At 45.7% G+C, this 22,599-nt stretch overlaps 1 protein-coding gene across 1 annotated transcript in view; it reads left to right on the top strand.

The window, feature by feature from the left end:
- The window catches only part of ADAD1 (adenosine deaminase domain containing 1), a 1,643,060-nt gene that overhangs the window by 726,856 nt on the left and 893,605 nt on the right, over positions 1–22,599 (top strand). Inside the window, exon 8 of the mRNA XM_069631143.1 lies at positions 6,783–6,953. Within this exon, the coding sequence (XP_069487244.1) occupies positions 6,783–6,953 (171 nt within the window). The remainder of the gene's footprint in view (positions 1–6,782; positions 6,954–22,599) is intronic.

The following is a 22,599-nucleotide window of genomic DNA, read 5'->3' as shown; positions in this document are numbered from 1 at the left end:
AGCTCTGTACAGCGAATTTGACCAGAGGAAGGGTCCTGGCTTGTAGTTTGGGCGAACTGGTTGGGCCCACCAGCTCAAGGGAAGAAGTTTCCTGGAGGATCTTCTCTGTCGTCGGATTCTGACCTGCAGCAGGGCTTCACCGGGTGGTTCAGTCGTTGTAGGGGTCCTCTTCCATCAGCTCCTCGTTGGTTCTTTCGTTCCAGTGGCGACTCTGCCTTTCCAGTCCCAGAGACCTGCTTTTTATGCAGTTTTCCCCCATTCATACAGCCTGACTGTCAATCACGCAGCTGGGTGGCTGGTCTGGCAAGGCCAGTCCCCTTAGCCAATCAGACAAGAGTGCGACTTGGGTTACCAAGGGAACCCATGGCAGGGGTCTGAAGATCCCTCCCTCACATCCTGCCTACCTAGACTATCAGGCGCCTTAAGTAGGGCTTCTGCAAAAGACGACGAACAAAGGAGTCATCCCTGGTTTGGCGTGTAGAGAAAAACACGAGAACGACTTTAACAAAAAGAAATGGCGACTAAACCCAGCCGGAACCAAAATAAAACATATATGGTCAAGCGGGTTTATGTTTGAGGCTAATATAATAGCCTAAAACATTACCACGGTATATAAGATAATCGCAGTAGAAAAGTTAGGGTAGATACCACTGCCACCGGCCAACTCTTAATGTTAAGGGAGCGAAACAAGGCTCCAAGAGGCACAGATAAAAAGGGATAACTGTTAACCCTTTCCAATACTCCATGTAAGATGGGGTGTACTGGGTCTGTGGTTTAAAGTGACTAAATAAAGTTAATGGCAACTTTACCTGTTTCTGGGGGACAATAGTCGGCCCTGGAAAAATGGAGTCAGTGGGAAGTCTCAAAGACAACCCTGTGTCACTGCACTGAAGGTGCTGTGTAACGCACACAAAAAGTGGTGCACAAGGAGTAGGTGAGGCTCCAGTGCCCAAGATCACACAGAAAGTAGAAATACACATAGCAAAACACATGTAAGAGTGGGAAAAAAGGCTCACTCTCTTACCAGGTGAAAAAAATCCTAGAAATCCAGCATAGCTGCAGGGGGACTCTTTAGGTAAGGGAAATCAACCATTTATGAGAATTCTCCCTAACACCCTCTAAAATAGTGGCAGTCATATCTGCTGTTATCTGTATCAAGTCCAAAAGCTTGGCCAACTCAAGATAAAATATACCATCCATCTCCCCTACTGGATTACGATATATGTTTATCAATGCAATATTATATTGCTGCCAAGAAATTCTAACTAATTGTAGAAAAGGGCTAAACGATGCCCATGTAGAAACAGAGAACCCTGCATTAATTCTTACTGCTACCAATAGACCCAAAGACGGTCTTCCTTTATCTACGGTGCAGGCTGGCAGCAACGCTATTTCATAGTTATCCCATATGGGGTTGGTAGTAAGCCACGTCTCCTGTAACGCCAATATGTCGAATGTGGATAGCTTAGTTATGGAAGTTTGAAGATGCGAATTCCCGCGTGTATTCCAACTCGCGAGAGAAAAGTGAGTCAAACTATCATTATTTGATGGTTATGTCCTCATTGCATAAGATGTATTCCTTTGATAATCAGTTGCTTTATTCAGCACAGACTTGCCATGATTAGTTTGTTCTTGCGCTGGATCTTGGGTGACTAAAAGCCCATATCAAACAGCGTCATCTTTGATTTCCAAATTGTGTTTAACACCACGCCAGAAAGTATCCACACTCTCACTATTGAAAGATCGCTATCGGACACAAATTCCACCTGACATATGTCTCCTGTCTCAATATCTTCTAGATCTACCACATCGTTAAAATACACTGCTTCTATTCAGATCATAAGTTCGGAATGGGCCAACTCAACATTTCAGGATCAAGGAGTGACATTTCTTCATTGTGAACTGTGTATTATTTATTTTTGTAAGATTCAACACACTTTTGTCGGCCACTAATGATGCCGTATGTTGCTTAAATTCTGGAGGTGCATTCATCAATAGATTTAAATGATCTTTTAGTTGAACAGAATTTAACTGTGCTGTATCCAATTGCTTATCCAATTCTGCTAAGTGAGTTAGCGTTCCAGTACGCGATTGAGAATTTAATTGAGTTAATTGTGGTGGTGAATTAGATATTAATTAGGACAACCTGTTTTCTAAATAGGTGTCCACTGCTTTTTTGATAGTCTCAATCGAATAAGCCACGCCTTGATCCTGCAATGTTATCGGTTGAGCATTCATCACATTAAGATGTTGATCAGCTTCTGTAACGGTGTCATGATTGTTTTTTAGATCTTTTTGCTCTGACTGTTCAATCACTTCTACCAAATCATTCAGTGGAGCATAATCCAAGGTGAATGTTCGTGTAAGACTCTTTCTTTGCGACACGGCTGATGATGGTTTATTTCCAGAATGTTTACACGTTTCAGTACAACCGGTGTAACCTGTGTGGGACCCGCAGAAACCACCGAAAGTAATGTTTGCATTGGCTTTATGATGTTACTTCTTGTTGGCGCCGTCAATGCACGAAAGAAAGTAGACAGACTATTTCTAGGATTTTTCGTATTAGTTAGATTTTTGGACTTTTTTTGTGTGGCAGTGCCCTTTACTTTCTTTTTAGAAATGGCACCACGTGCCACTTACAACTTTTTCAGAGGGCCTTTATCAATTACAGATAAATTTTGCAGGGCACATAAATACTCCTCTAATGGTTCTATGCTAGTCCATGAATTGTTTATTTCTTCATCAAGAATCAAAATGATCGGTTCCTCTACCGGCCGAATAATGTGAGGAATATTGAGAAGGGCTGAATCAACAGAAGGTTCTACAGCTGCAGCTTCTTCTCAACCGATTGATTAGATGCATTCATATTCTGAACAAGAAGGCTTAATTATGTCAGCAAATCCTTACATACCGCTGTCATTCCTGCAGCAAGCTGATCAAGTTGAGTCGATTGTGCCAAAACTTTGGATAAACCTATTAAAGAAGTGTTAATAGCTTTGAGTGTCAATTTAATCGTGCTAGAGTTTGACTTTAGATCTAATTGTTTCTCAGGCCGACTTTTTGGGCACAGGGTTGGATGTGCGTAAGATAAGGAATTTGAACAAACCGATAGGTCTAAGGAGTATTTTTCTTTCTGAGATCGTAAGTCAATGCAGATCGAAATCGGGGGATTCGCATTGACTTGCGAATATTGAAATTTCTGAAGCTTCTTGACTAATCACCGAGTGGTTTAAAGCGGCGTCAACTTTGTCACTTGAAAGGTGAGATTTCAACTAGTTCTCGGCTGAATGTAGAATGGTTTGGGTGGATAGCGCATCATGCTCCGGGAAAAAACCAGCAGAGAAACATTTGTTATGTGCTGGTTTTTGATACCATGGCACACCAGCGCTAAACAAGGACGCCTTATTGCTTTGTCCAATTCTCGGCAACCACCCAGCATTCACTTCAGCATGTGGTACATGCCAACTAACAGGAAGCCCAAAGCTACATACGGTCTTTGATGAATTTACTGGTGTTAATGTAATAGTGGTATGGGCTGTATGTATCGCACCAGTTGCCAACATGGTGGTTGTTTTGCCTAACTGATCTGGCATGCACGATTTAAGTTTAAAGCAGACATGCACTCTGTTCTTGTTATGAAACCTCAATTGTTACCAGATAGAAAAGATTGTTCCCACCACACCGCGACTTCGCGGCTAAGCGGACAAGCAGTGCTTTACCAAGATGCTTCCTCACGAGTGCGCGCACATGCTCGTATTAGTAGGACGTTCACTGCAATAGGCGGCCCCAAAAAGGGCATGCCTTAACATATGACTAGAAAACAAGTATAAGTGAGATGTAAATAACACTTATAACTTAGGCACTCGTGACAATTTGTCCATAATAAAGTCACCTCAGTAACGTTGCTATTAAAGCAACAAGCACAGTCCGGGCTCCAAAACGAATCCAACGTTGGATGAACAGAGATTCCAAGCGGACAAGCGATGATTCAACAAAATGCTTCCTCACGAGTGCACGCGTGCTGGTGCGCGAGCCTACTCGTATTAGTAGGACGTTCACCGAAATAGGCGGCACCAAAAAGGGCATGTCTTAACCTCAGTAACGTTGCTATTAAAGCAACAAGCACAGTCAAGGCTCCAAAACAAATCCAACGTTGCATGAACAGAGATTCCAAGCAGACAAGTGATGCTTCAACAAGATGCTTCCTACGACCAAACATATCTTGCACTGTTCAAGCCAAGCAGCACTTGTTGAGTGAAACATTATTGGAACACAAAACAAGGTTGTGGGGTGCGGTGGGAGTCACATAAAACCTTTTTCTTTCTCTGAATGTTCTTATTCCGTCACTTGAAACGACTAGGGACTAATCTGAATTCAGTGTTCAATCTTTTCTTGTTAAAGGGCTGTTGCATCATTTTCCTCTGGTTGGATCTTATTTGCTTTGGGATTTGAATGTGTTATTCCTATCACTGTCTCATAAATCTTTTGTAGCCATGGCCCCTGTAGATATTAAATAAGTTACTTTGAAGACAGCACTTGTTGTGGCACTGGCATCAGTGACCAAGTTTAGCAAGTTGCATTTTTTCTATTGGCATCTGAGCCATTTCGTTTTTTTACAAAGAAGATGTAGTTCTGAGAAGACATCCTTCATGTTTGACTACATTTTTATAGGAGAATAATTTTTATAAATGTTTATAAAGTATGCTGAGGAGAATCTCCTTGTCATCAATGGGAGTAAAACACATATCATGCTCTTTTCTTATGGGATTGTCCTTAGGCTTAAACTTGTGCTTCCTGCTGGAGCTATCGAATATACTAGCTGTTATAAATACCTTGGTTAAATACCTGGTTGTTGAAATCAATGTTTGTCATGGATATGATATAGCGTCACGAAAACGAAAGGCGGCCGAATTAACAATTTTAATGAGCAAATTCACACAACGGATGGGAGGCTTCAGTTTGGAGGGTACCATCCGGATGCATAAACAATGCTTTTGTCCAGCAATCCTCTATGGCCTCGAGAGCCTGATTATGCATGATCTTACTTGACTATAGAACATTGAGGCTCGCTTTTGGAGATTTTTTGGCCGGCCTCAATGTGTTCCAATGGAGATTTTGAGATTAGAGCTTGGTCTCATCGGCTTAGAAGCTACTGTACTGTTTAAGCGGGTGCTGCTTTATATTGAGACATTAAGTGCCCCGAGATGCCCTTTGTTGTCCTCTTTAAGAATGGAAATTAGATCTCACGGGTGAGATGGTCCTGCTGAATCTGTAAAAAAAAGAAAAATGTCAGATGATCGATTGGCTCCCTGATTGGGACAAGGATTTTTATGAATTAAAGAGATAATTTATATTAAAAACAGAAACATGGGAGTGGTGTCGGAATTTCGATATAGCTAAATTGAAATAATATATCCAAATTTCTTATGTGCTTTATAATTATAAAACGGCTCAACCCTTTCTTTTATTTTGCCCCTCTCGTTGTTATGTAGATTTGTATTTTTACTGCGCACTAATCGTCTTCCTCTGCTGTCGGCAATTGGTCCAGCACTTAATCTACCATCAGATAAGAGAGCTTTTCGCATTTGCAAAGTGAACAGCATAATGGAGACTGAATTCAATCGACTGGAGCCCACTTATGTGTGTCATCTGGGTGTCTTTGCTCATAGTATGGGCTCCATTAAAGAACCAGCCTTGTGATATTTCTGCCGCAACTCTAAAAGCACTGCTGTAACCTTGCACTTTATAGAATATGTTTGATTGAACGCAAAGCTGTTATGTTGAAAGAAACAAATTCATTGATTTTAGTGAATTTCGAATGTTTTGTATTATTTGTGTATTATATTATGTTGTATTTGTATTGTATTGCATTGTATGGCATTTTTTATATGGTTTAACATATTTATTGTAATTTGAGTTTTAATATGTGGAAAAGTGCTTTTGAACCGTATTACATTAAATACATAATAATAATGAATGTTCCTTGCACCTTGTTTCTGACCCCATTGTAAGAAGCAGAATTGGCACTACACTCTTTAAACATACATTTGCTGCTTGAATCTAATCTGGGCAAGACAGTGTTGAGAGCATCAGAGTGGCTCTGTGTAATGTGTGGTGGTGATCACCAAAACAAACAAGCCACTAAAGCTTTTATATTGCAATGGGAAATGTCATGCATTCTGGAACAGCCTGCAAAGTGCAAAAGGTTTCTCCTCAAAATGGGACTAAAGCCATCTGTGGCCTGTGCCAAAGGAGCATCAGTAGCTTTTCAAAGGGTGATTCCAATCCATGTGATATGCAAGGCAACCAGGTGGTTTTCTAAATAATGTTTTTGCTTGCATTCATCCATGTTCACTAGATGATGCTCCCCTTTGACAGGCAGTTCTTCGAAACTTTCTTGGCTATTTTTAGATTATGATACCCTTATCTGGTTTCTTCTTTGGATTCTCCCATAACGGGGGAATGTTCACCTTCCTTCTCTGCCTCCCTACCGATCCTATGTATCTGTTAGTCTCAGCATAGATGGGTGGAAAGGACTAAGGGGTAAAGCCATGGACGGAGTGCAGCCGGGCCTGGTCGTGCACATGCACTCTTGCTTGCTTGCTTCACTTTTTAGTATAAACGTGTTTTGCTGTGCAAACATTTATCCAGGCCCATACCTGGGGGAAGGAACACTATGAACTTCGTACAGTAGTCAGTGTTGAGTAACTTTTAGATTTGTTGCCAGCATTGTCAAAATAATGTAATCAATGTAAACCTTTTCAATTTTGTTTGTATTTTAGCTACTTTTATCGACAGCTTCTACTGTTCTATAACAGAAATGCTGGCATGATGGAAAAATCTATATTTTGTGCTGAACCGTCATCTAACTTGTTAACGCTTAAACAGGATATAAACGTTCATCTGTACATGAATCAATTGCCCAAAGGTGCTGCTCAAATGAAGTCCCAGCTGTAAGTATAATCTTATTAATATTTCTGGAAATAATATGTAGAAATTGGTGCATGTAACTTAAAGTGACAACTTTAGCAAATTCATTGAGTGTTAAAATAGTTGCTGTGAAAAAATATTGTTGAGGCTATAGTCTTCTGCACCCATTGGGGACTATTTATATCTTGGAATGTGATGATACACAATGGGACTCATTACAACTGTGGCGGCCACGGTATGAACGGTGCCGGTAAGGGACCGGCACCGTTCATACCAGGCCGCTACATTACAAGTTCTGCAGGGGGTCCTGCTCTGTGCACCTGGACAGACCAGACGTGCAGAGCGGCACCCGCTAGCAGAACAGGATGCTAACAACGGACCCGCCATTAACGGGTCCGTTGTTAGCATCCTCCCCATTCCCATTGAGCCCTATGGGGGCTCAAATGGGAATGGGGATTTACCGTGTCCGGGTCCCGCGAACGGGAATTACCAGGCCCGCAAAGGTCGGAATGGCCCGGTAATTCCCATTTGGCGGGACAGCGACCCGAGTTTGGGGGTAGCCATGCCGCTAAAAACGGCATGGCTACCTGCAAACTCGTAATGAGGCCCAATGTCTCATAGTCTATGCGATAAGGAACTCTCCAAATATTACTGTTGACATAGATTGATTTGAGTCATAATACATTGATTTATTTGTATTATTTTGCCTGCCCCAATACATTGTTTTAGCATTTGTGTTACCATATTTCTTTGCTTGTGGCAGCAAAGTAACGTGACTTTTTTTGTTGAATACTGCATGATGCATAATGTTTATTAAACAAGAAAGGTCTTGAGTAGTTTCAGAGATGGGATGTCTGAAAATGTGCAAGGCTTTCATTAAATAAGTCAGGAGGGAAATCAAACAATTACTTTCTTGGAAGGGCATGAACACATGTATGCAACGGCATTTAAAGATGCGTCTTTCTATTGTTTTTTAAATAGGCCCCCTTGGTTGGTCAGTATGGGGGGGTCAAGTGTCTGTTTCGAAAGACTGGAGTCAAATCTAGATAAACGGTCTCACATGAAGTGTGAATGTAGCCATATATTGTACAACATAGGACTGGTTGTATTATGAGCATACTTGAAGCACTAGGTGAAGACCTAGCAGTTGGATGCTAATTAATTATTTTTCCTTTTTAGAAAAATATATTTGTTATTCTCTTAACACTTCGTATAATTTTGTACAGTTTGTGTATATTATTTAACTTGAGAGGTATTGTCTGCAGTTTAATGATTCACCGGTATCTTGTGAAACGGATCACAAAAAAAGTTGGTCTACCTCGTTACCCTTCCTCTCCGACATCTTTTTCTCCACCTGTGGTGTCCCCCAGGGATCTAATCTCTCTCCCTGGCTGTTCAACCAGTATCTGGCACTCCTTGCCCACCGCATCGCCGCTCTCTGCCCTAATTTCCAGTGCTATGCGGACGATACCCAGCTCATTTTCAGGCTACCCTCAGCCTCCCCCTCTCCTTCCCTCATCTCTGACTGTCTGTCTGCTATCCAGGAATGGTGTGCCGCCAATGACCTCTGCCTTAATGCCAGTAAGACTGAGATTCTACTCATCGGTACACCCACTCCCTCCTTCCCTGCAGCTCTCTGGCCTGCCTCCCTTGGCCCCCTCCCTGCTCCTACCTGCAAGGCAAAAAACCTTGGGGTCATCTTCGACTCCACACTCTCCTTCTCTCCTTATATTTCTGACGTCGCTAAGAAGTCACACTACCAGCTGCACCTCCTCAGAGGTATTCTTCCCTTCCTCTATCTTAATCTGCCTGCCTCCACTCTCCGCCCTCTGCAACTCATCCAGAACAGAACTGCGAGACTTGTCCTTGGCCTCAAGCCCAGGGACCGTATCTCTCCAGGACTGAAATCTCTACACTGGCTCCCAGTGGCTGCGAGGATAAAGTTCAAAACCCTCTGCATTGTCCACAAGGCCTTCTGGGGCCTGGGTCCTAAATACCTTCAACTCTCTCTTCCCAAATATCTTCCTTCCCGAGCCCTTCGCTCATCCGCCTCCAACTCCCTCAGGGTCAGCCGCTTCTCGAAGCAACGAGCTGGGGGTAGATCTCTCTCCACGGCAGGGGCCTCCCTCTGGAACAGCCTTCCTGCCTCCCCGAAACTTGAGGAGAACCATCTCCGGTTCCGGAAGCACCTCAAAACCTTCCTCTTTGCTTCTGCTTTCTCTCTCCCTCTCCCCTGCTGAACAGCTAATATCCTTCACTGAAACTGCACTGATTCTGCAACTGGACCACTCTAAACGACCTCGGTCCTGGGCCCAGCCACTCTCCACTTGCACTGATGCACTGGAACCCCTCTGCACTGCGGGACTGTCTCTGTATCCCTACAGCCCCCCCCTTTCCCAGCACTTGTTCTGCACTTACCTTGCACTTGCCACCAGCTGGCCCTATTTATTTATTACTTTACGCCACTTACTTTGTACTGCACTTCCTCCCCTCCCCTTCCCCTTGCACTTTTCCCCCTCCCCCACCCCTGCACTTGCGCGATCTGAATGACACCTGGCCTAGTAGGATCGTTGTCTGTCTCCCCTTGTTCCTCCCCGCCTCGTCGCGCCTTGAAACACCTGTGTATAGGCGCGTTACAAATGCCATATCATAAATGCCAATGCCATATCATTTCCATGCAGTCCATTCTGGGCACTGTCTCTTCTGATATTTCGGCCGGGCATTCCCTTATGCATTACTCTCGGGTCTGTCAGGTAACGCCTAATTAATAGACACACCTCCATGCTTCATGGGTATGCAGGAGTACATCTTAGCCCATCACACAGCCGCTTCCTAATTAATTTCAGTACTATTTATGTAATTACTGGAAGCTGCCTACACAAGTATTCCCTAGTTTACATGAGCAATACACATGTATCCTTTCTGATCAACCCCATGCTTTGATCATTCTACCCCAGGTCTAGATGCATGCAGACCATCACCAACTCCATCCCTATTCATCTTTACCTTTGTCCCCTTCCCCTTCTACTCTGCTATCCATTTCTGCACTCTAGAAGAACAAGTTCTAGATACACAATGTGGGGGCAGAATACATCTCTCTCCTGACAAGCCTCTGTGCTGTTGGATCACTGTTGTGGTGACTGGGTTTGTAGCAACATTCATCTGCAAGCTATTGTGCAGTCATATTGCACAGCCCTGCAATCCTGCTGGGAGAGCTGGAGTTAATTACTGTTGTAAGACCTCCTTATCCTTTTTTTAAAAAAAAAACATTTTTTAATTAATTTTATTCAAACCAAACAACAATACAAACAAACCCAACACGCAGTGCAGTTTACAACAATTCCATTAAACACCATTTGTATTTCCATATTTTTGCCACTGCTCCCATAGTCCCACCCTTCATTATGAGCCTATTTGTACTTAGCATTCAGTATCTGCTACATGTGGCCGGGTCTCACTATCCTCGGATTCCGTTGGGTCCGATATAGATCCGAACAGTTCCGCTATTAATAATTTCCATGCCATCAGGGTACCCACTTCTTCCTCCCCACTCATGTTGCTCGCCTCCTGCCATACTATCGTTTCGGCCTCCGCACATTTCTGTAACTCCTTCCACCATACCTCCACCCGTGGCTTGTGGCACTTCTTCCATCCCACGGCAATCCTCCGTTTTGCTAGCACGTATGCCAAGTCTTTCAGTTTCTCAACATGTTTAAGTTTCCGTGATCTGGGGAACCCTCCTAGCAAGCAAGCCCAGGCCATATCTGTGACAAGCGTGACCCCCTTTGTCGCTAATTTTTGTGCCACTTCACCCAAGAAACATTCGATTACTGGGCATGACCAAAACATGTGTGTCATGTCAGCGTTTTCTATGTCGCACTTAGGGCACGCCTGTCGCCCAGCGTTTCGGAACTTGGATATCCTCAGAGGGGTCATGTATGCTCTATGCGTTATATACAGCTGTATTTCTTTAAGTCTGGCGTTTCTTGACACTTTCTTGTGATATCCCAGGGCGCGTTCCCACATCCCATCTCCCATTGGGGCCCCCACCTCCTCTTCCCAATCCAGTCTCAAATGTGTCAATTCCTTCCCAACCTTGGTCATCACCATCTCATACAAACAATCTAGAAATCTCATGCCCCCCCTTCCGATATGTCATATATTGCCCCCACAGTAGCATCTGGTTCCTCTGCCAATACTGTTTCAGGCCACGTTTTCCGAATTTTCTGAACCATCCTATTGTATGTAACATATTGTCCAGTATGTAATCCCACCTCCTCCCCAAGTTCTTCAAAATCTCTAATGGTACCCTCTTGCCAGATGTCCCCTAACGGTACCAGCCCCACCGATTCCCATTAGGTTCTGATAATCACCCTCAGCTGCTTATCCCCTCCTGCTAAAGCAACCAGCGGTACTTGCGGGGAGCACGGGAATGGGTCCTCCATCATCCGACACGCTCAACGCCACATTTTCCATCCTAGCATCATCATCTTAGGGTGTTCCTTCATATCTGACTCAGGCAAACATATCATTTCCCTTAAGTAAAATGGGGTACAATCCTGCCCAAACAACCTAAGTTCAGGGGTCACTTCGTCGGAGAGCAAATTGGCCACATATTGTAGTTGACTTGCTACATAGTAGACCTCAAAATTGGGCAGTTTAATACCCCCCTTTTCATAGAAGTTCTGCAACTTCCATAGCGCAACTCTATTCCGGGTACCATGCCATAGGAAGTCCCTGCACACACTATTCAGTTTAGCAAAAAACTTCTTGGGTATCATGTGGGATATTACTAAAATAATGTAAAAGCCTAGGTAGGACCACCATCTTAAGCATTGCCCCCCGTCCCATCTTTGCTAGGGGCAACTTCTCCCAAAACTTCATGCATTTCTGGATTTTCTCAATAGCTACCTCAGTGTTGTGCTTATGTTCCTCTTCTGCCGTGTGATACACATCTATACCAAGTTAACGGAAAGAACTAATCACCCATGGCATCTGTAACACCGACAACCTTTCCTCCGGGGTCCCCTTATAGCTACCTAGCGGGAATATACTAAATTTTTGAGGATTCACGCTATGCCGGACAACCCCGCATACTTCTCCATCACTTCCAGGATATATTGAAGATTTTCTTCCGGGTATTTCAAGTATAGTAACATATCATCCGCATATAAGGATATTAGATGCCGCTCCCCCCCAACCTCAATACCTATCGTATCATATTGTTGCCTGAAGTATATCGCTAGGGGCTGCAGGGCTAGAATGTAAAGCATCGGGGACCAGGGACACCCCTGCCTGGTGCCTCTACTAAGCTGCCATCTCTCGGATATCACTGATCCCATTCAAACTCTGGCTAGTGGCTCGCTGTATAGCATTTTCGCCCACCTGATATAACCCGGCCCTACTCCGTAACCTTCCAGGGCCGCCAGCAGCCATGGCCACTTAACGGAGTCAAATGCTTTTACTGCGTCTAGGGATACAATCGCCATTTCTCCTTCATTCCTATTCACCCATTCGATCACCCAGTGGAGTCGCTTATGGTTGTGGGTTATATTCCTATGTGGGACATAGCCCGTTTGGTCTGGATGGATTAATTTGCTAATTACTCTTTGCAATCTGTTTGCCAGGACAGCCGTCAATATCTTGCTGTCCTGTTTCAGCATCGACAAAGGCCTGTAGGAGCTACAGCTATACCCCGGTTTGTTGGGTTTAGGGATCGGTATTATAATCGCTTCTCTGAGTGACTCCGGCAGCCTTCCCATCTCAAACGCTTCGTTAAGCATTTCTAGCATTTGGGGGAGCACTTCTTCTCTATATACTTTATAGAATTTGCTAGGGAACCCATCTGCTCCTGGGGTCTTATTGGTGGGCAACTGCCTCACAACCTCCTCCAACTCCTCCAAGGTAATTGGTGCATCAAGCTCTTCCCTTTCCTCATCACTTATATTGGGCAGTCCTACATCTTCTAGTGTGTTGGTTATCTCCTCTTGACTACCCCTCTCCTTGTCCCCGTATAGCACCCTATAATAATCCGCAAATTCCTTGTTGACTCCTTCTTGAGTGTCTACTACCTCGCCATCTTCTCTAGTTATCGTACTAATCGGGGGTCTAGGGGTTTCGCTCTTGTACAGCCACGCTAAAAGCCTACCCGTTTTATCCCCTCCCGCGTGCTGTCTTTCTACATACTTTTTATAATTGAGGTTGCAGAGCCTTTCCCAGTGTTCCGCACACTGCTGCTGTAGTTCAAGTACTAGCTCTGTGTCCACACTGCCATTTTCTAATGTTCTTTCTAGTTCATCTTCTACTCTTTGTAGGTCAGCCAGAACCCCACCTTGCAGGCCCTTTGACTTAGCTATGGCTACCCCCCGCATCACCACCTTAAAAGCTTCCCATAGTGTACCCGCCGAGTCAACACTACCAGTATTTGTTTCAAAATAGTTAATGATCTCATCTCTTATGTCCTCTCGAAAGACCAAATCTTTCAGTGCCTCTGCTCGGAGGTGCCATGTCGGGATCCGCACTCTCGGGGGGGCAGTATTGCCACCCGAGGACCAGGGGCGAGTGATCTGTGAGGACACTCCCCTTATATTCTATTTGAGTGCTCTCTGCCATTACATCCGGCGTGGCAAAGACCTAATCCAATCTCGTGTGTAGCTGCTGCGGGGCTCAGTAGTGCGAATATTGCCTACCATTAGGATGTTTTGTTCTCCATACATCTACCAAGCCAAAATCATCTAGTAACACCTGCAATGCTTGGCCGCTAGGGTGGGCCTGTCAATCCTGCTATCAGATCTGTCCACCATGGGGTTCATTACACAATTGAAATCCCCGCCCCAAATAACCTTGTTTCCCACACACATACTAAGGTTGGTGCACAGAGTTCTGAAGTATGCCGCCGTGTTTGGGTTGGTGGCATACGTATTTACGATGCATACCTCTTTATTCTCCACCAGCCCTCTCAATATAACCGTCCTCCCGTCAGTTTCCGCCACTCCCCGTAGTAGCTGGAACGCGACATGCGGCGCCACCCAGACAAGCAATCCCCTAGCGTAAGCAGAGTACGACAAACCCACCACAATCACCTTTACATTTTTTCCCAACTAGCTCCAGCTTCTCCCGCATCAGATGCGTCTCCTGTAACAGTGCAATATCTATCTTTTGCCTTTTCAAATACAGCATGACCTTATTCCTCTTCATATAACTGTTAAGTCCCCTGACATTCCACGTTAATATCCTGAGATCTCCCATAGCGCATTGATATCTTCCTCCCCCATTTCCAAACGAACCCTCCCGGTCATGCTATGCAGATGCAACTCTTCAGCTCTTCCATGTAGGCCCATGTTTGATCTAAACTCCCCATAACTATATACACCCCAAGCTTCCCGCCTCCCTTCCCTCCCCCCACCCATCCCTTCCCCAACAACGCCCCCCCCAACTGTTGCCCAGCTCCATCCCTGGATCTCAGGCACCCCCACATCTAGCCCTGTCCAGCATAAGCTTATGCTCCGGGCTCAGTAGGGTGATGTCGCCCTAATGGCCACTTAACGATTAGTATTTCGGGGGTGGGTTGCTTCCATCCTATTGCTCCTATTTCAAAATGTATAACGCATTGTGTTAACCCTATGCAGCTTCCAATTACATTTTGCCCACTATATTCTAGTCCATGCCGAGCACAAGGCCCGAATGCTACCCACTGTTCAACCGGTCTCGCTTCCCGTTATAATTCGATACCCCCTCCCTCTTACCCCCTCAATGCCTGTGGCACCAGTTCTTCAGCCGTCCCGTTCCTGCCGGTCACGGTCCACTTCTTTTTCCAGGCAGCCCTGCAGATCTTTCCACGTTACCACCTCCTCAGGAGTGTCAAACAAAAGAGCTCTGCTCTTATGTAGCACCTTCAGCTTTGCCGGGTGCAGAAGCATGTACCTGATGCCTGCTGCTCGCAGCCTCCTCTTGACGGCCACGTAGCTGTATCTCTGTCTCTGCACCAGCATCATGTAATCCGGGTATGCTGTAATGTTGGCGGATGCTTTCTGTATTGTTCCGCCTTTACGAAAATATTCCAGGATCTTCTCCCTGTCTCTATAGTTCAAGATCCTCGCGATGATGGGTCTCGGCGGAGCCCCAGGTCGTGGTTTCCTCATTAAGGAGCGGTGCGCCCGCTCCACCGTGAATCCCTGCGAAAGCTTGTCTGCTCCTATTTCCTGTAGGATCATGTTTTCCACGAAGTTTGTAGGGTCTTGGCCCTCCTCCCCCTCCGGCAGGCCGACCACCCGTATGTTATTTCTCCTCGCTCTTCCTTCCGCTTCTTCCACCCGATTTTCAAGGTTGGCAACCTGCTGTTTGAGCACATGAACTTCCTTGGCATTATTTGTGCTGACATCAGTATTGGTCTTTACGGCACTTTCCAGCCCACATGTTCTCTCCGCCAACCCCCTGACATCTTGCCGTAACAGGGTAAGTTCAGTTCCTACCGCATCAATTTTGCTCTCCAGGGCTGTCTGTAAGTCCGCCATTACCGCGCCCCACTTAGTGCTCAGCTCCGTTATAGCCTCCAGGATCTGGTGCTTATCTCCTTCTGGGGCTTCTTCCGCAGTAGTCGCAGCCGTGCTCCGCTCCGATGTTGTAGGGGTCCTCTGCGTATTCGCGAAGACCTTCATTGTGGGTTGTTTGGTCTTGGTTCTCAGACTTTTCACCGACATGATGCAACCTTGCCCACGTGTCTGGCTCCGGCTCGGTGCTGTTTAGTTGTTGTTCAAATCGTTGGGGTCTCTGTATACCAACCTACGCCTATTGTGGCACATGAAATTGTTATTCGGGTGGATTGTAACTTCCCACGTCACAATTTCCTCTTAGTGTCCGTGCCTATTATCAGCAGGGTGCTGGCTTCTGCATTCCTGATGCTTCTTTCTGGTCTCTGTGCCTATCAGAGGCTGGTGGTACATACAGGGTGCATATACCCACTTGCTGCGTCTGCAGGCCGCAATGGTTGATCTAAGCAGCATATGCATCCCAATCCTTACGAGGCCGCTTCACGGTCCACCAGTGTAATCCTTTGTTCAGGATCGGTCGCCATTTTGTTTCGGACGGTACAGGTCTCGGCGTCACTTGTTTTGTCCGTAGTTGTTCTTCCACTCCTCGGTGCGGCTTCGGGATGTAGTCCCTGCGTGCCCGTTGCTTCCAACCTATTGTGGGTACGTTGTCATTCCTCTTGTCTGTTCCGTGTGTACATCGTCCCAGTTCAGTGGGAGCGCCGAGGACGTGCCGCCTATCTCATGGCCAGGTGGCCCGACACTGCATACGTCCTCTCGTCAGCCCGGGCTATTTGTGAGCTTCTCTCAGGTAGTCGGCCACTCACTGTTCCATCAGCTGCTGCACGCCTGCAGCCCATTCACTGCCCGCCTGGCACCCCATTTCAAGTGCCGCCGAGGGTCTCTTTGTGTTGGCGCGCCGCCATCTTAGTATCAATTACGCTGCTCCCGGATCAGGACACAAAGTAGCCTAACTCCCGCTGCTGTGTCCACCTTCTCTCGCCGATACGCTCATCTGCTGCCTGAGGTATTCACGCAGATACAGTATCTTTTTTCTGCTGGAATCAGCCGTCAACACATGCGCTTTGCGGATCAATAAGTCGGATCACGGAGCTCCAAGGAATCGCAGCCTACTCCATGGCTGCTTGGCCACGCTCCCCCGTAAGACCTCCTTATCCTTTTGTAGTTTGTGCTGGGCTGGGTGGGCTTCTAACGGTGAGGTTACTTGTGGCCTTGGAACGCATTTGCACCCTATATTACTTGCACCCTATTAGAGTAGCAGGAACAATAGGAATATATACAACCACCCTCGTATGGTAGTCTGAGCATTCACCCAGTCACTTCACCAGCCCATTACTTCGATCTTATTGCTTTTTTATTGCTTTCCATATCTGGGCTTTATTCCTAGCATAGTGACAAAACAGAAATTAACTAGCCCACTCAATCCGGGTAATAGTCAAAGGAAGGAAATTGCCAACTTGCGCACCATTGAGTGTTTTTTACAAAAGGTGGTTGCAGATGTGGAGGGGCAAATTGTGCTGGTCGAGGATCGCCTTCTTACTGAGCACCAACATCATCAGCAAAGGGGGAAAGCTGCACCTGAATCTTGTCTGATTCCATTCACAACAGTGCCCAAATCAATGTTCAAGGTGCCCCACAAACTGATTGCTAGAACTTTGACCCAGAATGCTGGAACAGCCTGCTCAGATCTGAGACTGGGCTGCCTATTCACTATAAATGTGACTTCTCTGAGCCTTGTGACACCATGGTACCTCAGCCAGTGAACCCTAGCGAAATCTCATTGGTTGATATAGTGTCTGGTCCCCTGGCTGTGGCTGCAATTTTTTGTGTGTCTTGGTGTAAAGGTAGGGATGTGGCAAATCAAGTTATAATGTCCAGACCTCCCAGGAGGCCTACATTGTCCAATTTGCGTAAAATAGACAGACCATGGCTGACTTACATAAATAAGAATACTCTGAGGAAACAAACAACCTATGGAACTGTTAGGGAGAATTCTCTTATAAGGCTAATTTCCCAAACCTAGTGAGTCCCCCAGCAGCTTTGCTGGAGTTTTGGGGTTTGTTTTTTTCTCCTGCTAAGAGTGAGACTCTTTTCCTCCCACTCTTAGGCATGATTTGAGGTATGTTTTTGACTTTTTGTGTGCTTATGGGCTATTGGGTTTTCTTTCTGCTCCATAGGGTATCATCTATTTTTATGTGTGTTACACAGCACCCTCAGTGCAGTAACACAGGGGTGTCATAGTGACCCCCAAACATAGACGCCATACCCTGGGACTGACTACTGTCTCCCATGGCATGTAAAGTCACCATTGACTTTACTAGTCCTAAATTATGAACAGAACCAGTACAAACCATCATATTGTGGAAGTACTGGAAGGGGATAATTATATTGCTTGTCCTGGGTCTGTTTTCAAGGGGGCACTGTCCAGTCCCCCCTTGTCGAGTTTCTGGCTGGTGGCAGTGGTTACCACGCGAAATATTCCACCGGAATATTTCCTACGGGATTTTCCCATTTATTTTAAACGCACCACTTTTTGGTGCAATGTTGAAGATACCACTGGTTTATTTATTTAATATGAAATCAACGGTTGGGTCTTTTTGCCAGAACTCTTTTCTAAAATGGTGTTCGTGTCTGTCTCTGTAACTATGACCAAGGTTGAGCCCTTTGATCCACTTTTTGGCGGGCTTCTCCACAGAAGCCCTCCAAATGGCGCCACTCTGTCTGGGTTCCACAGGAAGGGTGGAGGGGGGAATTGGCACCCTGGACTGTGTTGCCTCGGCAACCCAAGTCGCACTCTACTCTGATTGGCCCAGTGGTGAGCCACCCGGCTCACCACTTAGCATGTGTGATTGACAGCTAGGCTGATGAATGGGGGGTTTTCTGAATAAAAGCAGGGCCTTTGGGACTGGAACTTCAGAAGTCGCCACAGGACCTAAGAATCCGAAGAGGGAAAAAGCTGAGCCATCTGCAACGATGACACCACCGGTGAAGCCCTGCTGCAACTACCTCACCACTTTCCCGACAACAAGAGAAGATCTTCTGCTGGACGAGTCTTCTTCCTCTGAGCTGGTGGGACCAACCAGTTTGCCCTTTTCGCCTTCCAAAGACGTCTCTTGGTCGAATCGCCCGTGCCAAGCACCCCAGCGGCCGGATAGCCAAGCTTCACCACTTTGACCGCGAATAAAAGGAATGCACCTTTTATTGACGAACTCTGCGGCTGGTTTCATCCCTGTGCAGTGCAACGACTCCACGTTTCCTCCTCCAGAAGATCCTCTCTTTCCCTGGTCGAAACAACAAACTGCAACCACTGCCAGGAACTACTGACACCGCTGGAGCCTCCTCTCTGTTTAAGGTACTGTGCCCTGCCTGGCCCCCCTTTCTTTGGTTTGCCCAAGGTGTCCCTTAAATCCTTGGCTTGCCAACTGGGTTGGCCCCAGACCTTCTAACTTTACATTCTTGAATCACCCCAACCTCTTTTGAACGTTCTGCAAATACTTTTTGTGCATTTTAAACCGTGTGATCCTGGGCACATTTCGCTTTGCTCTCTTTAAAGTGGGCTTGGCCTATGAACTTTGGCTCTACAGTATTTACTGCCTTTATTCCCTTGCTGAGAACTCCTAAAAGTGTTGGGACCTGTTTTATTTCTATGCTCTGCCTTTTTCTCTCCCTTTAACTGAACTATTGGAGTGCTATCAGGTTATGCGCTCACATCTGTTTAACAAATCGTGGTGTTTTAACTCTGACTTGTCTGATAGTTATCAAGGCAGGTGTGTATACTTTACCTGACTGTGTTTTAACTTGCTTTTGATTTAGAGTGCTAGTATATTACCTAAAGTGTGTTTTAAATAAATAATTATATACTTTGTATACAAAGCTCTGGTCAGTGTTTGTTTGCGCTACTGTGTTTTTAGCCCTATTGTGTATACTCTATATACTGCCCTACTCTTCTTGAGAGAGGTCTGACTGCTCATCCACAGCTACCAGGTAAATCTGGGGGGTGCAGACTGCTACCAATTGGGTTTACTGCTTGCTCCTGTAGTCTTAATCTTTTTGCAGTGTTCCCCAAGGGAACTGCACAGGATTCTGCCTAAAGAAAGTCCTAAAATTCATGTGAACTTGCTGGAATATGCAAATCAGTCTGTGACCGTTAAATCTGTTAAAAGGGGCAATATGAAAGGTATAGCAAGAGATAGCTGTACTAAACCACTTGTCTCATCAGATGATTTAGAATTGTACACCCTCAAGCTCACTCAACTGTTGAGTCCTTTCTTCTTAATTTGGTAGAAAGATGTACTTCTAACCTGATGTTTGAAATGTAACTCTGACCTTTGCTGCTAATTAACTCCCACTTCTAACCATTTCATCGACTCAGACTGTGGGGCTTTTGGGTGTACTGTGGGATCTGTCTTCTATCCAGGGGATTGTTGGCTCAACAACTGACTCTGCCCTTAGAGGCTCAGGGGTGACTGCTCCCCAGTGTTTATCTTGTGGGTTGTTGGCTAGTATGAATAGTGTGGTTTCCATTTGAAAGAATCCTGCCAACCTAGATCTGACAGTTAACATACAGGATGGGTTTGAAAGTTCCATTCACAGACCTGGCCAGATTGAAGGGAGGCAGATGAGGCTGCAGTTGCTACCTGAAACAGACATTTTAGTTTTGGCTCCTGTGAAAGCACCACAACTCCTGAACCACAGATGCAGGACTACAATGTAGGCATGTTAGGCACTGCTTGGTCACCTGCAAGGGTGCAGAAGTAAGGTTCGAAATGGTGGCATATTTCTCTTCTCAAAGTAAAAAGTGTTCTATGTGTTTTCAACCAACTGCAAAGTTCCCAGTCTCTCTGGTAATAAAGTGCTACAAAATAATGTTGAAAAATTACAGGATTCCAATGCTAGGGTTGTTCTCCTTTCTCCTAGACTTCTTCTTCACTTATGCCCATTCCTTTAGTGCTCATGTGCTCCTTTTCTCTTAGATGAAATGTCCCGGGCTACTCAAAGGTAAAGCTTCTTTATCCTAACACTTGGCACCGTTCGCTATCAAGCGTAGGATTCCTTTTGCCAGTTGCAGGGTTCTTTATCCTCTTGCTTCAGTCTCTCATGTGCGTGCAAGTCCCAGACTCGCAATACTTTACATGGCTTGGTTCACTCTCCTGCCAAGCCAGTGTTTTCTCTTGTATCTCTGTTTCTCTAATAGGGTCCCAGACCCTCTTGCTCTCATATGGGTTGCGGGTCCCAGACTCACACTGGTGTGCTGTATCTGCTTGGTTCACTCTCCTACCAAACACACAGCTCTTCCAACTTTGCTTGACTTGCATTCAGGGTCCCAGACCCCTTTCCCTTGCTGCTTTGTTTGGGTGTTGGTCCCAGACATGACCAACTGTGTTGCATGCACTTGGTTCACTCTTCTGTCAAGTACACAACTCGTTCAGTGTCCCAGACCCTCTTCTCCCAGCTTTATATACCTCCCATTGCTTCTGCAGGCCTCCTGCACCTCCCGGACCCCCTATGTACCTAGTTCCTTCCTTCATTCAGGTATCAGTGGTTCCCATGCTGCTGCGTCCCTCTGTGATGCTCTGGTAATGTTTGGGTTTCCAGCGGGGTCTGCAACGGCTCAACAATCTTCCATCGCTTCCCACTGCGCGCTCTCTGTCTCACGCACTTTGCTGGGGCCTGGAACACCTAGAGGATTCACTCGGAGGCAGCCCGAGTAGTCCTCCGCTGGCAGACCGCGTTTGGAATCTCCCTTTCCTAACCATTCTGCTTCCTTTGCTGCTTGTGTCGGCTGCTTTCCTGCACGGCTCCCGTTCCTCTTCAGAAGACTGCTCTCTCTCGTCAGTATCCCAACTGCTCTGCTTTGAAACTCCTGTGTGGTTTTGTTTACTTCTTTGGACCAATCACTTGTAGTAAGAAGCCAAACCGCTCACTCTGCTCCTCCAGAGTAATCCTCAGACTCCCAGTCATCTTCTTCATCACAGTACCTAAACCTCATTCCTTACAAAATAATTAGGAAACTCTCAGGAATCCATGTAAATATTCTGCATTGCTAATGTATTCATGTCTACTGTAAATTCTGTACTATATGTAATTACTGTATCCTATGTAACTAAGATTTTGTCTGTAACAAGCGCCTCGATGCCCCTGGGCTGAAGTGCGCTCTACAAATCTGAATAAAATAAAAAAAGTACCATTTTCAACTTATATGTAAAACACTTAGGGCCTCATTACGAGTTGGGGGACCACCCAACAGAATACCCGTTACCACCACTTGGCCCGCTGGATTTACCGCTCCATTCCAAGTGGTGGTGGTGGCGGTGTTGGTCGCCATTAATTTGGAGTCCATAGGACTCCATGGGGGATTCCAGCGAAATTACCACAGCAGTAATTCTGCCTGCGTTCATTTTGCTGATTTATCCAGCGGAAAGTGAGAGGTTTTACCTCCAGCATTATACTGGAGGTAAATCCCCCACTTCAGGGCCAAACGCGTAGTATGGCGGAGTGGGAACAGTGTTGCCATTCTCGTAATGAGCCCCTTTGTACTTTTTGGTTTCTCAGTCTTGGCAGAAAGTTCCAGGAGAAGGAGGATGGGTGGAGTGATTAGTGATATGAGTGGTAAGAGAGTTAGCGACCTAGATAAAATGGGTCTCGGTGGAATGTTTGGAATAGAAACCAGATTTTGGGGAGCCAGCAAGAGAGTGTATCTTGAGATAGTTGACTATGCATTTTAAGACCACTCTCACAATGATTTTGGAGGGGTGGGGAGAGACATTTCGGTTAACAAAGGAGCTGTTTGGTTCTGCGCTCAGTTTATTTTGGAGAAGACGCTGTGACTGTTTTGTAGCACGCTGGAAAAATGCCATTTGGGAGAGTGAGGATGAAAAGGGCAGAGAGATGAGCAGAGGTAACAGGTGCAACTTCTTTAATAGTTTGTGTAACACATGGGTGAATGCGAGCACTGGATCGTTGGACAGAGTAAAGGATTGGTACAAGTCTAATTGGGGAAATCCAGGAGAAGTGGAGTGTAGAGTAAAGTGAGGTGAAGATTGGAGGACGGGGCATTGGGAAGATGGGAGATTGTCCCAGACAGAGATAGTGGAAGAAGTAGAGCTACCGCTAGTGGGTG

The sequence above is a fragment of the Ambystoma mexicanum genome, chromosome 6q, assembly GCF_040938575.1.
Source record: "Ambystoma mexicanum isolate Mex_15411 chromosome 6q, UKY_AmexF1_1, whole genome shotgun sequence".
In the NCBI taxonomy this organism is placed as follows: domain Eukaryota; kingdom Metazoa; phylum Chordata; class Amphibia; order Caudata; family Ambystomatidae; genus Ambystoma; species Ambystoma mexicanum.
The sequence above is the reverse complement of the archived record's forward strand: the minus strand, read 5'-3'. Positions and strand labels throughout refer to the sequence as shown.